Below are 17,263 nucleotides of genomic sequence, written 5' to 3' on the forward strand. Positions count from 1 at the left end.
TCTTCCAGGGCCACCACCACACACTCAGAGACACTCGGCAAATATTTCAGAGACAACGAACCCATCTTTCTCTTACTATCTTGATCTTTCTAGCTTTCTTTTCCCTAAGTCCTTAATTTCCTACTTTTTAAAGCTTGTATTTCTATAAGATTTTTTGTAAAGTACTAGAAAATCAATACACTTTTCAAAAACAGAACACAAAGGAAAATCCCCTGGGTGGTGTATTTCCTTGACTTTGCCCCTGGGGACGTGTCTCCATCACACCCTTGTCAGACCACCATGCTAACCCACAGCTCATCCTGGGGGGTACATTCATGCCCCACTGATTAATCTGTCATATTTTTTCACCACTGAGCTCTCTGGTTTTACAGTAGGGACAATGAATGCGGTTGAATTGCTTAAAAAAAAATACTACACCTTTCAAAGAAATTTCTAAGCATGGCTAAACAGGAACTCCAAGGAGCCATGTGTTTCTAGGCACTGACCTGGACTCGCTTAGCCCTCTTCAGGGCCCTGCCGTGGGTTCCTCTTGGGCAAATTCTTGACTCTCAGGGAAGAAACCCACACCAGCTGACCATGTAGTGACGAGCCCTCCTCCTCCTCCGCTGGGAATGTCTTTTCTCCTTCCTCTGCCATGTGAGAATGGAAGCACTGAGCCCTGACTTCTCTTCTTGTCTCATTTCACTTGTTCCCCACCAACTCACTCTCACCAGACCACTACTGCTGCACTCAGCACTTCAGCTGAGATGGATTTCCACCTTTGAGGTACTACCGACTCTAACATTGGGAAGAGCATCTCAGCACCCTTCCTAAGACACAACCCTCCAGCTCCTACTTTGATGCCAGCCAACCCTGCTTTGTGCCACAGCAATACTAGCATTGCCGGAACAGGATGCGAGGTAAATCTTTTAGATCCCTGGTTTCCAGACTTTGAATTGGAGACCCAGATAAGGTGCTGATTTTTCATTTTGCCAAATAAGAACATTAAGAAAGCAAATAGTTAAAAAGAGGGAAAATCTACTATATAATCTACAAAGAACTTAGCTTCATATAAAAAACACATTCTTACAAAATGTCAAAAAGCTGTAATGTTCGCATAAAAGGCAGGCCTTTAAACTGAATAAAAATTTTACTTTCTTCTTTAAAAGAAATCACTGTTTTGACCTCATTTCTGTCATTCCATGCAGACAAGTGAGCAGTTTTTCAAGCCTGTTACCAGTTTGGAGTTTGGCAACAACTGACCCTAAAGTGTCCCCTAAGGCAAGGTGGTGTTGAGAAGCTCACGTAACCCCTAACTCCAGCCTTCTGACTGCTGAAGCAGACCAGGCAATGTGAGTGAAGAAACCTGCAGATCCCACTGTGCTCTTGACATATGATTTATGATAAATGAAGCCACAGATGTGAGCACCAGAGAGTCTTGAGCCAAGGTTAACTATGTAATAGTGAACTTCACTCCATGTTCTATAAAATGCACAAGGCACGCTAGAATTAAAATGTGCTGCATCTTGACTACATTCGAATGTAAAGTGCTGAGCAGCAAACACAGATCAACTAGAGTGTGGAACTGTGTGGTAGAAGAAAACCCCAGCCAGTGGCAAGGAGGCCGGGACCGAGCCTGTCTTTGGGACCAAGTGGTTCTGTCACTTCGGGCAAGTTGTTTCATCTTTCTGTGCTCAGTTTTCTCAGATGTAAATGTGAGAGGTACATTAAAATTATTTCTTAGGGCCAGATGAGCCTGAAAATTCTTGATGTAATATAAAATAGTGTGTTCTTCCTCGGAGAATGTATAAGGCATCAAGGAATAAGAAGGATGGTCTGCAAATTCTAAAAGGCTGACCACCAAATTACCCCTAAAACACAGGGGTCCTCACAGTGGGATCCTTGAGAGCAAAAAAAACCACTGTTTGAGCCAGCGAGCCAAAAGCACAAGTTCATTCATAAAGCAGCCCCTGTGAACTTGAGCATCCGTTGTGGGCAAAGGAGCTCCTTCCCCACCCTGGTGGCCCTTCTCCTAGAGCTAGCGCAGTGGCCTGCCATCAGGAAAAACAACCTAGGTAGTCCTGACTTTGCTTCAGGCTTGTTACATTATCTCCTTTAAACCTTGGCAAGATCCTGCAAGGTTGGTATGTATTACCCCCATGATATAAAGAAGTCAACCGAGGCTCCGATAGGTTAAGTACAGGTGTCTTACAAGGAACAGGATTCAAACTCAGGCCCCTCGGGCTCTAAGGCCTGCACTCTTTCCCCCGTGTTTGCCACGTAGGGTTCCTCACACCTCTCTCTCAGGAGACAGATGTAAATCCCAGAGTTCCTCAGACAGATGACTCCTGCCTCCACCAGTAGTCGCTTCGGTGACTTTAAAGGAACCTCCCTTTAGACTTGACCTTACAAGACCAGCTCTAGTATCTGATAGCTATCCATCCCAGGGAGACCAGCCATAACTCAGGTGCTCAGCAGCTTCCTTTGGCATGAAGAACTCCAGTATGTAAGCTCCAGGCAGACTGGCAAGTTTGGGGTACACAGTGGTCTTAGAACCTGGTGTTTCCAACTTGAATGATTAGTCTGACATCCAGTTCCAACCCAGTTTACCCAGATCAGCTGCTAAGCCCTGGCTGTTCCAGGTAGAGTCCAGGGACTGGCAGCATCATGATATCATCTGGGGGCCTGTTAGAGACGAGGACTGTCGGGCCCCACTCCAGACCCTCTGAATCAGAGTGCATGTTAACATTCTGCTCCCTGTGACTGGGACGCACATTAATGTTTTAAAAGCACTGCTCTAGAATTACCTAGGAGGTTTTTTTAAAGTGTGAATTTGCAAGGACTAGAGTCCAGAATTCTAGAGAAAGGGGTGGAGGAGTAGAGGGAGGCCTCCAAAATGTCTATTTAAAAAAAAAAATTAGTTTTCTTTTGGTCCCACATCCTAAGAGAAATCAAACCCCTTTCTGGCTAGAATCAAAGAACAACTTTTATTTTATTTATTTATTTATTTATTTTTTGTCAATGGCTTCTCCTATAACTAGTAGACACTGCCTCCTCCCTAGGGGTAATGCCAGACTCTTCACAAAGGCTCTTAGACTGAGCGCAATAAATGAATGTAGCAATGCTGCTGAAACCAGAGCTTTCTCTTCCTGGTTGTTCCCCATTCTCCCTGTTCCCAATCATCAAGGAGGTTTAGCCTATCATCCCCATATCAATAGCAGGACTCTTGTGTTTTATTTTCTCCTGATCCACTGCCTCAATCTGGTACAAGTGAAGGAAGGAAGGGAGGGAGGGAGAGAGGGAAGGAGGGAACAAAAGAAATTAACATGTTAAAAATCTGTAAGTCAGGCCCATCCCATCCTCCAAAGCAGTTTACATATATTTCCCAATTAATACACATAAAAATATTTAAGATTGATATTTTTGCTCCAGTTTTCAGAAATGGACACTTTGTAGGTGGACCTCAGGGGCAGAGCACATGCTTAGCATGCTCAAGGTCTGGATTTAATTCTAGCACAGAGGGTAGAGAGGTGAACAGTGGAGACAAAAGTTTAAGTAGGTTAAAGTTTCTCCCAAAGCCAGGATTCTGAACAGATATAATACTTAAGCCCTGACACAATCCTCCTACTATCCAACTTGCCTGCATGGCTAAAATATTTATTGTGAGATAATTCACATACCACAAAATTCAACTCAGGGGTTTTTAGTATATTCACAAGGTTATAATATCATAATCACTATTTCCAGAAACATTTTCTTTACCCCTAAAATAAACCCCAAACCAATTAGCAGTCATTTTCCTTTCACCCTTTCCCCTAGTACCTGGAAACCACTTTCTATCTCCATGAATTTGCATAATCTGGATATTTTGTGTAAACGAAATCACACAATATGTGGTCTTTTGTGTCTGGCTTCTTTCACTCAGCATAATCTTTTTAAGGTTTATCCATGTTGTAGCATGTATCAGTATTTCATTCCTTTCCCATAGCTGTATAGTAGTCCATTGCATAGACATACCACATTTTGTTTCTCCATTCACAAGTAGATGGATAAAGGATTGTTTCCACTTTTTGGCTATTTTGAATAATGTTTCTATAAACATTCATGCAGAAGTTTTTGCATGGACATATGCTTTTATTTGGGGGAGGCATATACCTAGCAGTGGAGTCCTTTGACTGTATAGTATGAACTCCATGTCTAATTTTCTGAAGAAATTTCAAATTGTTTTCTAAAATAATTGCATCATTTTATATTCCCCACCAGCAATGCATGAGGCTTTCAGTGTCTCCATATCTTTGCCAACACTTGTTATTCTGTGTTATTTTGATTATAGTCTGTAAAGTAGTATCTCATTGTATGGTATCGTGTGTGTGTGTGTGTGTGTGTGTGTACACCCACACTGGGATTGAACCTAGGGCCTTGTGAATACTAGGCAAGTGCTCTACAACAGTCCTTTTTTTTTTTTTTTTGAGATAGTCTCACTAAGTTGCCAGAGCTCCCCTTGAACTTTAAATCTTACCTCGGTCTCCCAAGCAGCTAGAATTCTAGGATCACCACCCCACCCAGCTTGAGCATTTGTATTTCTTTTTGGAGAAAGTGTTCAAATCCTTTGCCATTTAATTAGATTATATGTCTTCTTCTGTTGAGTTACAAATGTTCTTTATATATTCTGGATAGTAGGCCCTTACAGATCCATGATTTGCAAATATCATCTCCCATTTTTTAAGTTCTCTTTTTCACTCATAGTACCCTTTGAAGTACAAAACCTTTTAGTTTTGATAAAGTCAAATTTACCTATTTTATTTTCTTTGCTTATTTTTGCTTTAGGCATCATACCTAATAAACCACTGCCTAAACTAAGGTCATGAAAATTTACATCTACAATTTTTTCTAAGAATTTCATAGTTTCACATTTAGTTCCCTGATTCATCTGGAATTAATTTTTAACAGCATAAGGCAGGGGTCCAGCTTCATTCTTTTGCATGTGGAAGTCCAGTTGTCCCAAGACCATCTTTGCTAAGTGCTTCTCTGTGTTTATTTTAGGGCATGCCTTAGACCAGGTAGGCACCTGGTCAGGTGGACAGTTTACAACTCTGCTTTAACCTTCACCTCCTGCCTGTCAAAGCTTCAAGTTCAGCCAAATGGGAGAGACATTTCTTGGGTATTTCCTGGGCATGTTCGTAGCCCCACACAAGCACATGGCTTTCAGGATTCCCAAGAATTTGTTTGAACTTTTTAAAGCCCACTGTGGACTTCTCATCCTCTAGTCTTTTCTTTTGATTTTTGCTCAGTCTCTTGTTCGTCCCAATGGAATCATTGCCTCAGGAAGTGGCAAATGTTTAAAAATTCCTGCTGATTTTTTTCATGCTTTTATTAGCATATTATATTTATGCATACTATTTGGGTTCATTTTGACATAATCATATTGATTTTTTTTTTACAAAAATCATAGTGATAAGACTGTTCACACAGAGAAAGTTCTGAGTCAGGTGAAATAAAGACAAACTCAGAATTCAACTTTATAAAGCAACTTCCAAATACTGATACATAGTGGCAGTTCTCTATGATGAGAGATTTTTGGAAAGGTCCAAGCCCATGCTGTCCCCTTCCCTTGGCTGCTATTTTGCTGATCTTCACAGTTACCATAGGTATAAGGTTGTTTGCTTACAAGGCCCCCATGGAGATGGGGCCAGGGAGTAGAATGAGGCAGGTTAAAATGCCTCAAGGCTTACTGTTCTTGGTGACATCCAACCACTTTTTTTAAATGAATATTTGTAGATTGTTGCAGGACTTTGTTTAATTTCCAGAGTTCTAAAAAAGTTGATCTTGGCCAGTGCTCTTATGGTTTTATGGAGGAATGGCTTTATCAGAGGTCCTCACTCTATTACTTTAAGTTCTTTTCTCAAAGGAACACTTTATAAATATTACCTTGATTCAATCCTACATTCTGGGGGTATTTTTGTTTTGTTTTGTTTTGTTTGTACTCACAAAGTACCCTATTTCTTTCCTCTTTTCTCCTTCAGTGAGTAAATTATAAAATTCAGAGGGGAGATGTGAAAAAAAATCCTATTTCCTGATTTTTTTTTTCTTTTTAATAGTTTCCTTGTATTATGGCACTATGGACCAAAGTGTCAGGAACAAGGTGGACCTAAGCTGTTTCCTTCCAAAGAAATAAAGAAAAATCTATATTCAGTCTTTCTGGCTCTGTACCAGTCATGAAATGAACTCAAGATTGGAGACATTTCAATTAAGGAGGATTGGAAAAGGATGTGTAATAATTCAACAAAAGAGGGCTCCTGCACCCAGATTTCTTGCAGGAGAAAGAACAGAGCTTTTAAACAGACCAAGTATGTGGTAATTACTTGTGTGAATTTCCCTCCGTTGGTGTTGAACACTTCTCAACTGCTTTCCCCAAATAGCAGATGCTGAGATGAGTGAGAGCAAAATGAAACTCTAAGTTGAACATTTCCCTTCTTGAGCAAAACTGGAGTAAGTAGGTAAAGGATCATTAGGGACAGGTGACTAGCAACTGGTGATTCATCATTGCTAGTGATGTCTTGAACCAAATTCCAGAAGGCAGTGTGCTTCCAGGAGGGGTGGGACAAAGATTTGCATGTCTGACCTCATGCAGAAGCTCAGCCCCAGAGCATATAAACAGGGGAGCGGTCTTTGTCAGCCTCACCAGTGCCAGGCTCAGCCACTTCCAAACACAGCAAGGCCATGGCAGTCCCCCGATCCATGTTGCTACAACTGGGGCTGTCTCTGTGCTGTGCACTGTACTTTTCTTCTGCCAGCCCTACACATTACAAAGACAACTGCATGGTCTTTGACACATTCGTCACCACCAACAACTCCAACATCACAGTCACCCCAGACGTCTTTGAGAACAACACAAACTACACAGGTGAGTAAAAGCCATTCTTTCTGCTGTCCCTTGTTCTCTGAGGGGTATGAGTCACAGGTTCAGAGCACACCCCTCCTTCCCTGCTTTCAGTTACGAAAAACATATGCTTTTAAATTGGTTGGGAAGTGAGGGAAGAAAGAGAAAGAACAAAACTATGTGAGAAAGTGGACCAAGGGGACTATTTCTGCAGGTTCCCTGGACCACAGAGGCATGGAAGTCCAAGGCCCAGATTAACTAAGCCCAGCAAAAGCACACCTGGCACAAATTCTCTGACAAATAAAATGGGCATTTTTATCATTTTAAGGGACATAACTGCGTTGCGGTATATAGTCTTTTTTTACATCCATTTGACAAATCAGTGACGCAGTGATGATCATACAATTCCAGGAGGCCTCATTTGCACTTAACCTAATGGGCAAAAAATCTTACCAACTAGACAGATGGGGAAAACATCACCATCCCACTTTATATGTGAGAAACTCGGAGCTGAAAGAGGTTAAATGCTGTGCTCAGGGTCTCACTGCTAGCCGGTGGCAGAACCAGCTCTTGATTCTTGGTCTTTCTATTCTTAATCCAATGTTTTCCTTAGAAGTGTCTAGAAAGTATTTTATAAATCCCCTTTGGGGAATCAGTCAAACTCAGAAGTCAAGGAACATGCTCTCTGTCCTGGATTGAACCTAGTAACCCCAGTACCACACACACACAAAAAAAAGAATGTGGGTTCTAATTAGTTTCATGAGGCAGCAACAATGTTTGACATGATGCTTTATATGTAAGAATGTATTTAGTCCACAGACTGAGGCACAAATGCTAAGTGACTTCCTCAGGCCACAGGGCACCTGGAACTGTGGAGCTGGGATATGAACCAGAGACCTGACCCTGACTGCACATCTCTTAATTACAGAAATGAGAGCCAACACTCTTTACTATGTGCTGGGTACTATCTAAGGGATATTATTGTCCCATGAGAATGGAGGCACAGAGAAGTTCAAAATTTCCCTAAGGTCGCTAGAACGTAACAGAGCTAATATTTGATCCTAAATAACAAGATCTGTCTAGCTTCAGATCCAGTCTTCTTATCCCCTGTGCTATCCCGCCTCTCTTAAAAGTCTAACCACATCGTGCAGAGGACTCCAGGGTGACAGCTGCACTCACAGTCTCCAGATTCTTGACCTCAGCAGGTGAACAACCATGGCATGCCTTCACACACTCAGCCTAGCTTATCTGTTCTTTCTACTCTTTCCTGGGGACTGCCACTAAGTGCTTGAGTTGTGATGGGGCTAACTAGGTCCCACTCCCTCAGGCAGTGGATCTCATTCTAGCATGGCAGGGAGGATAGTATAATATAATGAGTACCAAGTAAGTATGTGCATGAATCAAGGATTCATAGGCACTGTGGCAAGAAGGCCAGCAGGGCCCTGATGTCATATGCCGTCCCATGGGGTGAAGGATTTTTGTTAGTGAAGTGGGAAAATGAGAAGCTTATCATGTGAAGACCCTGTGGAGACATGGCAGATTTCTGAAAGGAGGGCAACAGGAAGACAAGGTGATCCACTGGGGGAAAAGGCAATCACAGTGTTTACAGAGGCACCGGCAGGAGCCAGGAAAAGGGAAGGGGGAAAAGAATGAGGGTTCTTTGAATGTTTTCCCATCTATGCACATTATCAGATTCCATCTCAGAAGGGACATGTGAGGTCTCTGTGGTAATCTAACTCGTGATGGGAATACTTTTAAGTTGAAGATCAAAATCCTCTACCCACAGGGATAAGAAGAGCCAGATTCCACACCAACAACTACCCAGCAGGCTCCGTGGCTGCCTTTGTAGATCATCACTGCCAGGACTCAGGGCTTCTAGGGACTTTCAGTAAATGCCGACCCAAGCCAATTGCTTTCCTTATTTTGGTTTCAGAATTCTTTTATGTTTGAGCATTGTGTCGACATTAGTAAGACAAGTATAAATGACTTGGCAGATACCAAGAGACAGTCACAGCTCAGGCAATATCTTAGAACAGGTTCCCTGGGTCTGTTTTGATTTTAGGAGAGAAAAACCCTTAATGCAGTGGCATTTACTCTAAGCCTGTGCTGGGTCAGCATCTGCCTCTATGTTTTTTTTTTCCTCTTTGGGCAAGAGGGATATGATTTGCTGGCCTTTCTTTCTTAACTTGCAGTTTAAAGTACCACATCAGATGGACAACTTCTAAAATCAATCAGCAAGCAGTTATTTTTTTGCCCTCCAGGTGCCCAGAACTGGGATGGCCAGATACTGACACAGATGAAACCTCAAAGTATAATTTAGTTCTCAACTTTACAGTAAAAGATGTAAATGTTTCAGGTGTGAGAGGAAAAGTGGGCTAAATTGGTCCAGAGAAGGGACATGGGCAGGATGTTGGAGTGGAAGAGGGGAAGGGAAGAAGGGAAGGATTCCAGACAGCAGCCAGACATGAATGAAGGCCAGAGCCAGGGATGGGCCCGGAGTGGGCTAGGTGCATTTGCAGAACGGGGAGAAATTATTCCTAGAGCAGAATACAAAGAGCAGAATGAAGCTTGGTTTTAGGGTCCTGAAAACCATGTGCTGGGTATTATTATTGACCAGACAGAAGCAGAAATATTTTTTAAAAAAGCAGGAATTTTTCAATGCTTTAGAAGGAGGAACACTTGGACAGGTATGTGTCCTGGTGCACAGGTTGTGGGAGAAAGTCTGGTCTGGCCACAGTGTTGTAAGGCAGCCTGAGGGAGAAAAGCTTGAGGCCAGAAATCCAGGGATACAGGTGCCTAGGAAGGGAGAAAAGAGGGTTTAATCCAGAGTGAAAGGGGGAAAGTAGAAAGAACAGGCAAGAACACATTCTTAGAGAACCGACAGAGTTAATGACTATCTGAATGATATCATCATGCGTCACCTTCCGCCATGATGTAGGACAAATGTTAGGGCTCCCTGAGCAAGTCGGGGCTGGTGGAATTGGATCAGCTGATTTTGATTGGCAAAGCAAACAACTAGCCAAGAGAAATGTAGTGTGCTAAAAATAATCACATCTGCAATTTATTTAGCATCCACAATGTGTTAGATTTTAACATTCTTTTCTTTAATCTTTCCAGGAACATCTCTAGATAGGTATCATGATCCCAGATAATGAGGGGTAATGTCCTTATCCCCAAACCCAGAACAGGTGTAAAGTGGGCATTCAATAAATGGGTGTAGTGTGGATGAACACTAAGAAACAAAGGCTCAAAGGTGACACAGCCTGCTGCTGAGTTTTAGAGCTAGAATTCAGTTCAGGACTGTTTGAGCTACATGATCCACTTTCTCTATTCTGTGATGAAGTCTTTGAAGGCATTCAGGTGATGAGAGATCCCTGTAGACAACATCAGCCTAATACTGAGAATTCACTCATGAGCCATCTTCTAAGGGAGGAAATGGAGAGATTGAAATATTCTCTTCAAATTTTCTCCCCCAATACATATAAGAATGCTGAAATTAACAAGTATCAGCAAGGTCCCTGTAAGTAAATGCCAGGCTGGGTCACAAGGGAAGACTCATCTGAGCAGAGAATAAGCCTAAGGAGTTATTTGACAGGTATTTAGTTTAGGTCTCAGAGCCCCCCCCAACCTCACCCCCTTCCCATACCTTCAACATCAGAGCCCAAGAGCATTAGCACTCCTGGGATGTACTTTGCTTTTACTTAGCAACAGTATTATATTCCTGGAGCACATCTCAAGAGCCCACCTGACACTTTCACACCCATTAACCATCCTCACACTCCCCTGGAGGAGGCCAAGCCAGCCCAGCTCAGAAAGGTTTGGAAATTTATTCCTAGGATCCCACCCCTCTGTAGCAAACCAAGGCTAGAGGACAGGTCTTTCAATCACCTTTCACTGTAGAAAATTTGGAAACACACCGAAAAAAAAAAAAAAGCACTAAGAAAATTAAAATCATCTAATCACTACCAAGAGGTCACCACAATTAACATCTCAATGTATTTCCTTCCAGACATTCTTCAACTTTTTCAAAAATAGTACCATGCTTTATGTACCCATTCTTTTTTTTAATTGTTTTTATTCTACTTATGTACTTATTTATTCTTATGTGGTGTTGAGAATCGAACCCAGTGCCTCACACATTCTAGGCAAGCGCTCTACCACTGAGCCACAACCCAGTCCATCTATGTACCCAAGTGTCTTTCCTCACACTTATTTTGATTTTGTGCCCCATGCCCTGGCCCACACTGCAGGTGTCTGATGGCTTTCTCACTCTTTTCTCCTAGTATGGGTTCCTGTGAACGACAATGACAGCGCTGTGGTCCTGCAGGCCTTTGACAAGAACAGCCACTCAGTGGGCTTCTGGCAAGACGCAGATGAGGACTGCAACCGCAGCGCCCTGTATCACGTGACCAGCTTCAAGCACCCACTCCTCAAGGCAAACTGGATAGTCTCTGGTTCTGAAGACTTAACTGAAGTTGAGCTGCAGTAAGTACTTGTCTCACTTTGCTTTGGGCTTTTAGACTTTTATTTGGGTCTTTGCAGTTTTACATTGACCCAGAGGATTAAAGCACAATCTGGATGCAACGCAGAAAAACCAGAAGTGGTGCTTCTTTTCTGCTTACCGTTCTCTGCCATGCCTTTCACCTGTGCATATGCATACAGGCATGCACGCGCATGCATGTGCATACATACACACACACACACACACGCACACACACGCCACCACCACCACCACCACCACCACCACACCAGTTATGTTCCACATAAACAGAGAAAACTGGGCACCATTTTTCTTTCAGATTCTCTATATGCAAACTAGAGAATCACTATTTAAAACACAGATTCATTTTGGAAACGGCTTATTAACAGGAAGGTGGTGATTGTGTAATAGAACAGGTTTCCCACTGTCACAGAAAATGAATGCCATCAGATTCTGAGGTGAGGCTACTTAAAGCTAGCATGACATTTGAACAACAAACCTTCCTCCCAGCTCTGGATTTGATATGAGCTTTACCTTAGGAACCAAGTGCTGGGATGTGTTTGTGTTCTCAGGCTGTCATTTTGTACTGAAAGGGCAGGCCTGACTACCAGGCTATGTCCACTGTGAACAGCCCAGTTTCTGGTAGCTGGTGACCCTGATGGTGAGTCTGTTGGGCTGTTTTGCTCTCTTCAGTCATGCTCTGGCCTGGTCTGACTTAATTGGTTTCGGAGGAGGGACTACAATGCCCACAGGGTGACATACAGGAGCAGAACCCAAGGGAACTGCTACTGTTCAGCCTCACAATGACAGCAGTTGCTTAGAAGCCAGCCAAGCCTAATTAGAATAAGAACTTTCCTCCCATCTCACCTCATTAAAGCCTCCACACCCCATGCAACAACAGAAAAAGGACCAAAATGACAATCTGCAAGAGAAATAGCACAATCCCACTGACAGCCTCGTCTCAGACCCCTCTAACTCACACACCCACTAGAACACGCCAGCCTCTGCTCATTCACAATGTACACGCTACTCTCATGGCCTTGATGGGCAAGACTGACTCTAAGGGAGGGAAAGACAGGACATAAGTGACTCCACTGTGGTGGGCACTGAGCTGAGTAGGGCAGAAAGGGAATGTGAGGAGGTCCCAGCCTGTGGGAGTTCACTGTGAGGTCAGAGAGACAAAGTCCAGACACCTCAGCTTCCCCTGTACTTCTCCCCTGATGGAGATCTGTCTGGGTTAGGAACAGGGAGAAATGACTTCATAGAAAAAGTTACTATTGAGCCTATAGACAGGTACAGCCAGGAGACATGTCACCAGGTGTTATAGACAGAGCAACTGTCTTGAACAAAGACGAGAGACGTGTACTAGCCTGTGAGGAATTCAGCCTGGTGAAGCTGGTGGGGATGGGGAATGGGAAAGGCTGTCTGGAAGTAAGACCTTGAAGGATACTAGTCAAGACAACATAGAGCAGACCAATATTGAATGATCTGCTGATTGTGTCATGGAGAAAGTCAGCACAAAAGAGGTGAAGAGGGTGGGGTGCCCAGGAAAGGCAGAGATGTGAGCTGAACTTGTGTATCCTGCAGCTGAGATCCTCACCATCTGTCTCACTAATTTTCCCTCCACAGAGTCTTCACTGTCAATCTCAACCGGACGGCTACACTTTCTTCTCTGAAACTAGGAGGAAAAGGTGAGTTCCTCTGAGGCCCGTTTGCATTTTTAGCAGTATACTCAACTGTCCAGGAAAATTACTTTGGGGGGGGGGGAGCTAGGAAAAAAAGGCACTGCTTATTATGTATTACCCAGATATCAGTTGAGTATCCCAGTACCTAGGAACCTCTATAAGATTTGCTCAAACTCTTATCTCATGCCCTTTGGAAAATAAAGCCCTCACCAAGATCTCTATAAATTCCTAAAGGCCTTATAGTCTCCTAGTTACTGTGACTCCAAACTCCTATTTCCATAGGATCTGTTTTTATCCATTATTACATAGACATCTATATGAAAATCAGCGTCCTTTTCCATTTTCACAGAGAATCTCCTCCCACACAGAGCCTTCATTGGGTAGAGTAAACAATTGGCCAAAGAATGTCAAATGGGGGTGAGGATGGGAGTGGAGAGTTATACCAAAAAAAGTTGATATTATAGCAATATTGATAATTTTTCTGGATGCAGTGGTACATTCTATAATTCCAGTAACTCAGGAGGCTGAGGCCAGAGGATCTACATTTAGAAGGCAGACAGCAATTTGGGGAGACCCTTATCAATTTAGCAAGACTCAACCTTACTCCTTCCGGAGATTCCTCACCTATCTTCTCCCTTCTCTGTCCCCTTCCTTTTCTCTTGCCTCCTTGTACTTTTAACTCCCAGTAGGGAGTTAAACTCAAGAAAGGAAGTTCAGAAAACATGCAACTTGCCTAAGATGACACAGAAAATCTAGAGCAAAATAAGATCTTCCATTCTACATTTTATACTGTTTTTCACTTTTCTCACATTAAAACTAAAAAAAGATAATCTTGTCCCATGAAATGTTTAAACATAAGATTCACCCAAGAATGAGAAACATTAGTCTTTCTCAGCGTCCAGATAACAGGACTTCCTCAGGAGCCCAGAGCACTGAAAGACATCCAGCATGCTGCCTATTTTCCTGCCAGTCATGCATTGCAAAATGTGCTCAAAGGGAATAATTATTTCCAACAACAAATTTTAAAGTGATTATGCCTAATGAAACTATTATATGAAAGTCTTCACTGTTTCCTTGGTGGCTTTCCCTCTATGAGAGAACTGGGATGTTATTTTCTTCCTCGAGGACATTTTTGAGATGAATACTTATGTAAATGCTAAGAAGGGGAGGGGAAGTTCGTTTCTAATTAGGCCCCCCTAGCTTTATGTTAATAAAAATCCAGTTTAAAAAAAAAAAAAAAGAAAAAGAAAGTGGGTATGCTCCAACTCTTTGGCTCCACAAAATGCCAGAGAATATTTGTCCTAGGGAAATGTTAAATGAGATAAGTCAATGCCACCAAACTGGAAAGCACACCCCACGCCGGTGGAAGACTGCCTTGGTCTGGGTGAATTATTGGACATTGCCCTTCTTCCCCATCCTGTAGTTCCCTCTGTGGTCCACTCAAACCCTACTACTGCCAAGTTCTAATTTTTCTAGGATCAGACAAGCCCCCAGGACTACAATTCTGGCTTTCTCTGCAAGACAACTTCAGAGAACCAATGCCTGGTCATGTCCCTGCATGTGAAAATGACCAGAGTTTCACAAACCAGAGCCAGGGATTTCCATTAGTTTTAAAGCAGTTAAAGGTCTAAATGATATCAACTTCTCTCAAGTTCTTGACATTAGCAAGAAGAATAAAGGTCTGCCACTCTGGATCATATTTGCCCTGATTAATCTAATATTAAAGACATAAAGATATCTGAGGGCAGACTACCTGCCCCAACAATAAATTCAGCAGTCATATTTATTCAGTAGGTCTCCCCCTCACTTTGCAGGGCTGTGCACACCTCAGGGTGGAGGCTTATTTTTGTACTTAACACTCTACCCCCAGCTGTCCCCTCCTCTGCACATATCTGGCACTGGAGAGTGTTGACTGCATTTTACTCATGAACTCTGGTGCCGGAATTCTGTCAGGTGAGCTTTTTTTTTCTGGTGCCCACCCACCATGCAGCAGAGGTTCTGAGATCATCAGTTGTTTTTTTGTTTGTTTGTTTGTTTGTTTGTTTATTTTTTTCCAGTGACAGCCACACCCTGGACCTCCAACCACATGAACAGCCTGACCACAATCCCAACCATAACCAAGACCATAGCCAAGACCACAACCAATACCACCATCAAGACCACCACCATGACTACAAACGTGACTACAACCATGACTACATCCAGGACCACATCCAGGACCACAACCCTAGCCACAACGAAAAGCTTGGCCGTCAGAGCACTCAGCAGTCCCATTGCAGGTGCCATCCACATCCTGCTTGTTTTTCTCACCAGCAAACTCCTCTTCTAAAGCAAACAGTGATTGCTCCACCTGCAGCGCATCCCTCCATGCTCAGCTCCCATGCCTGCCACGGCTGGACTGTGTGAGTGAAGGCTCCGCATTCTCCAGTGTGCACCCCACTGCCTCTGCCTCAGACCACAGACCTAGGGCACTCACTGGTGTATCTGGGTCACACAGATGTTCAACTGGGTCTTTCAGGACACAAATTATGCTTTCTGTAAATACTTAGACCTCCTCTGACTATCACCTGGAGTTCTGCCTCTCAGTTTAACACGTTGACAGCCAACCTGAGCTTTTGTTCATTACCAAAGGATTCCTTTGCCCTCCCCCCCACCCCCACCCCAGTTTCTTGGGGAAGAACCCTTTCTTCTTTTTAAGACAATCTCAGATTTCTGATCAAACCTGCTCAGGTAACTCATGGATGAAAGGGAAAGGAGAAATAGTCCTGAAGCTACTGGCAGCTTCCATTCTTATTCACACCAGTAGCTTATGAAGGGCAAGAGAATAAGAAGATACAATGTCTGAACAGGAAAAAAATGACAGGAAAAATTATGTCAAAAAGGCATTTTTTTTCCTAAGTTACACCGAGTAAATGATACTCCAAATAAACGTGATGAATGTGTTAAATTCAAAGATAAGTCTTTAATGAATGATTAATATAAAAAAAAACCAGAAAATTCTAGTTTTATTCATTTATGTATTAAAAAATTTATGGAATGAGTGTGTGTATGTCTTCAAGGTCAAACCTAAGGATAAATTTATCTCGGTTTTCATTTTCCCAAGTACAAACTTGTCATTTTCCTCTTAGTAGTTTTCCACTAAAAAAAAGGGGGGGGTGGGGAGCAAAATACAATATTTATAGTACAATATAAAACAACAACAACAACAAAAACCCATGGCATCTCCAGTAACAAGCTTAAAATAAGCAGCAAAGTTTTCTTTTAATAAGTATGCTAAGTTCCAGGGTGCCAGCACTCTCTCCTGATCCCTAAAATCATGTGCCTTGTGCAAGTTTGGACTCCATGCTTCCCTCTCCTCCTTAGAACATTTGGATGATATTCCTTACCATTCCCTGTTGTTTGGGACTGAAGAAAGCCCCACTGAAAATACTCAAGTCTGCTTATTCATTAAGGCTTGGCTTCATGAGTAACCTGCCACAGAGACAGGTTGGCTGTGATTCTTTTCTAGTGTCCAAAAAGGTCACTAAACAATTAATTTTCCCATCCAAAAATTTCCATCTACTAATTTAGGGGCTGGGAAAAGTGGTGTGCTCCTAAGCTCTTCAGAGGTAATGCTCCAGAATTTGGTGCCACACCTACCTGAGGGAGAAGTAACAATGGTTCCTGCAAAAGGCTGAGCAATTTTATGGGATGAGGGAGAGCCCATAAATATCCATTTGTCAACATTTCTCTTACACTTCATGATTATTAATATTTAACACCATAACTAATATACTAGTTTTTGTACTATAAAAGTTCCTGCTTCGGCAAATATTTCAACCCTCTCCCCTTAGAAAATATATAAAAAGAATTTTACTACACTGAAGTCTATATGTATAACACTTTTCTGATCTTGACAATGGCCAGCCCCAAATGCTTCAGGTTCAATTATCAACAAGTATATATGGAGCACCTACTACCTGCTACGTATTGTTCTAGGCTCTTGCATAAGGCGAAGATCCCTTCCCCAGTGGATCCCAGCCTCAAACTTTCCTCATAAAGTTTTCAATTCTTAAACATCTTCTATGTACAAATGCTGTTAGGTGCTTTTACACATGCCACAGGTAATATCCTCACACAAACACACTTACCTGATGATTATCGATATTTTTAAAGATTAAAAAAAAAACCGAAGTTCAGAGAAGTCATGTAAGTAGCTTCAATCACAGAGCTGGAAAAAGTCAGAATAGGAATACAGAC

General features: G+C 42.5%; 1 protein-coding gene across 1 annotated transcript; it reads left to right on the plus strand.

Moving 5' to 3' along the window:
- The first annotated feature begins 6,672 nt into the window (after positions 1–6,672).
- On the plus strand, positions 6,673–16,056 carry Plet1 (placenta expressed transcript 1). Its single transcript, XM_046467081.2, has 4 exons — positions 6,673–6,883; positions 11,143–11,344; positions 12,969–13,030; positions 15,082–16,056. Exons 1-4 carry the CDS (start codon positions 6,700–6,702, stop codon positions 15,351–15,353), a joined length of 720 nt encoding a protein of 239 aa, XP_046323037.1. The 5' UTR covers positions 6,673–6,699; the 3' UTR covers positions 15,354–16,056.
- Positions 16,057–17,263: the final 1,207 nt, after the last annotated feature.

The sequence above is a fragment of the Marmota monax genome, unplaced genomic scaffold (assembly GCF_021218885.2).
Source record: "Marmota monax isolate L192 unplaced genomic scaffold, Marmota_monax_Labrador192_F-V1.1 WCK01_AAM20220418_F8-fsc00045, whole genome shotgun sequence".
Taxonomy (NCBI): Eukaryota; Metazoa; Chordata; class Mammalia; order Rodentia; family Sciuridae; genus Marmota; species Marmota monax.

Coding starts and splice junctions, on each gene's coding strand:
- Plet1 (XM_046467081.2), top strand. CDS start 6,700: ATGGCAGTCCCCCGATCCATGTTGCTACAACTGGGGCTGTCTCTGTGC. Junction 11,345..12,968: donor TTAACTGAAGTTGAGCTGCA/GTAAGTACTTGT, acceptor TTCCCTCCACAG/AGTCTTCACTGTCAATCTCA. Junction 13,031..15,081: donor TCTGAAACTAGGAGGAAAAG/GTGAGTTCCTCT, acceptor ATTTTTTTCCAG/TGACAGCCACACCCTGGACC.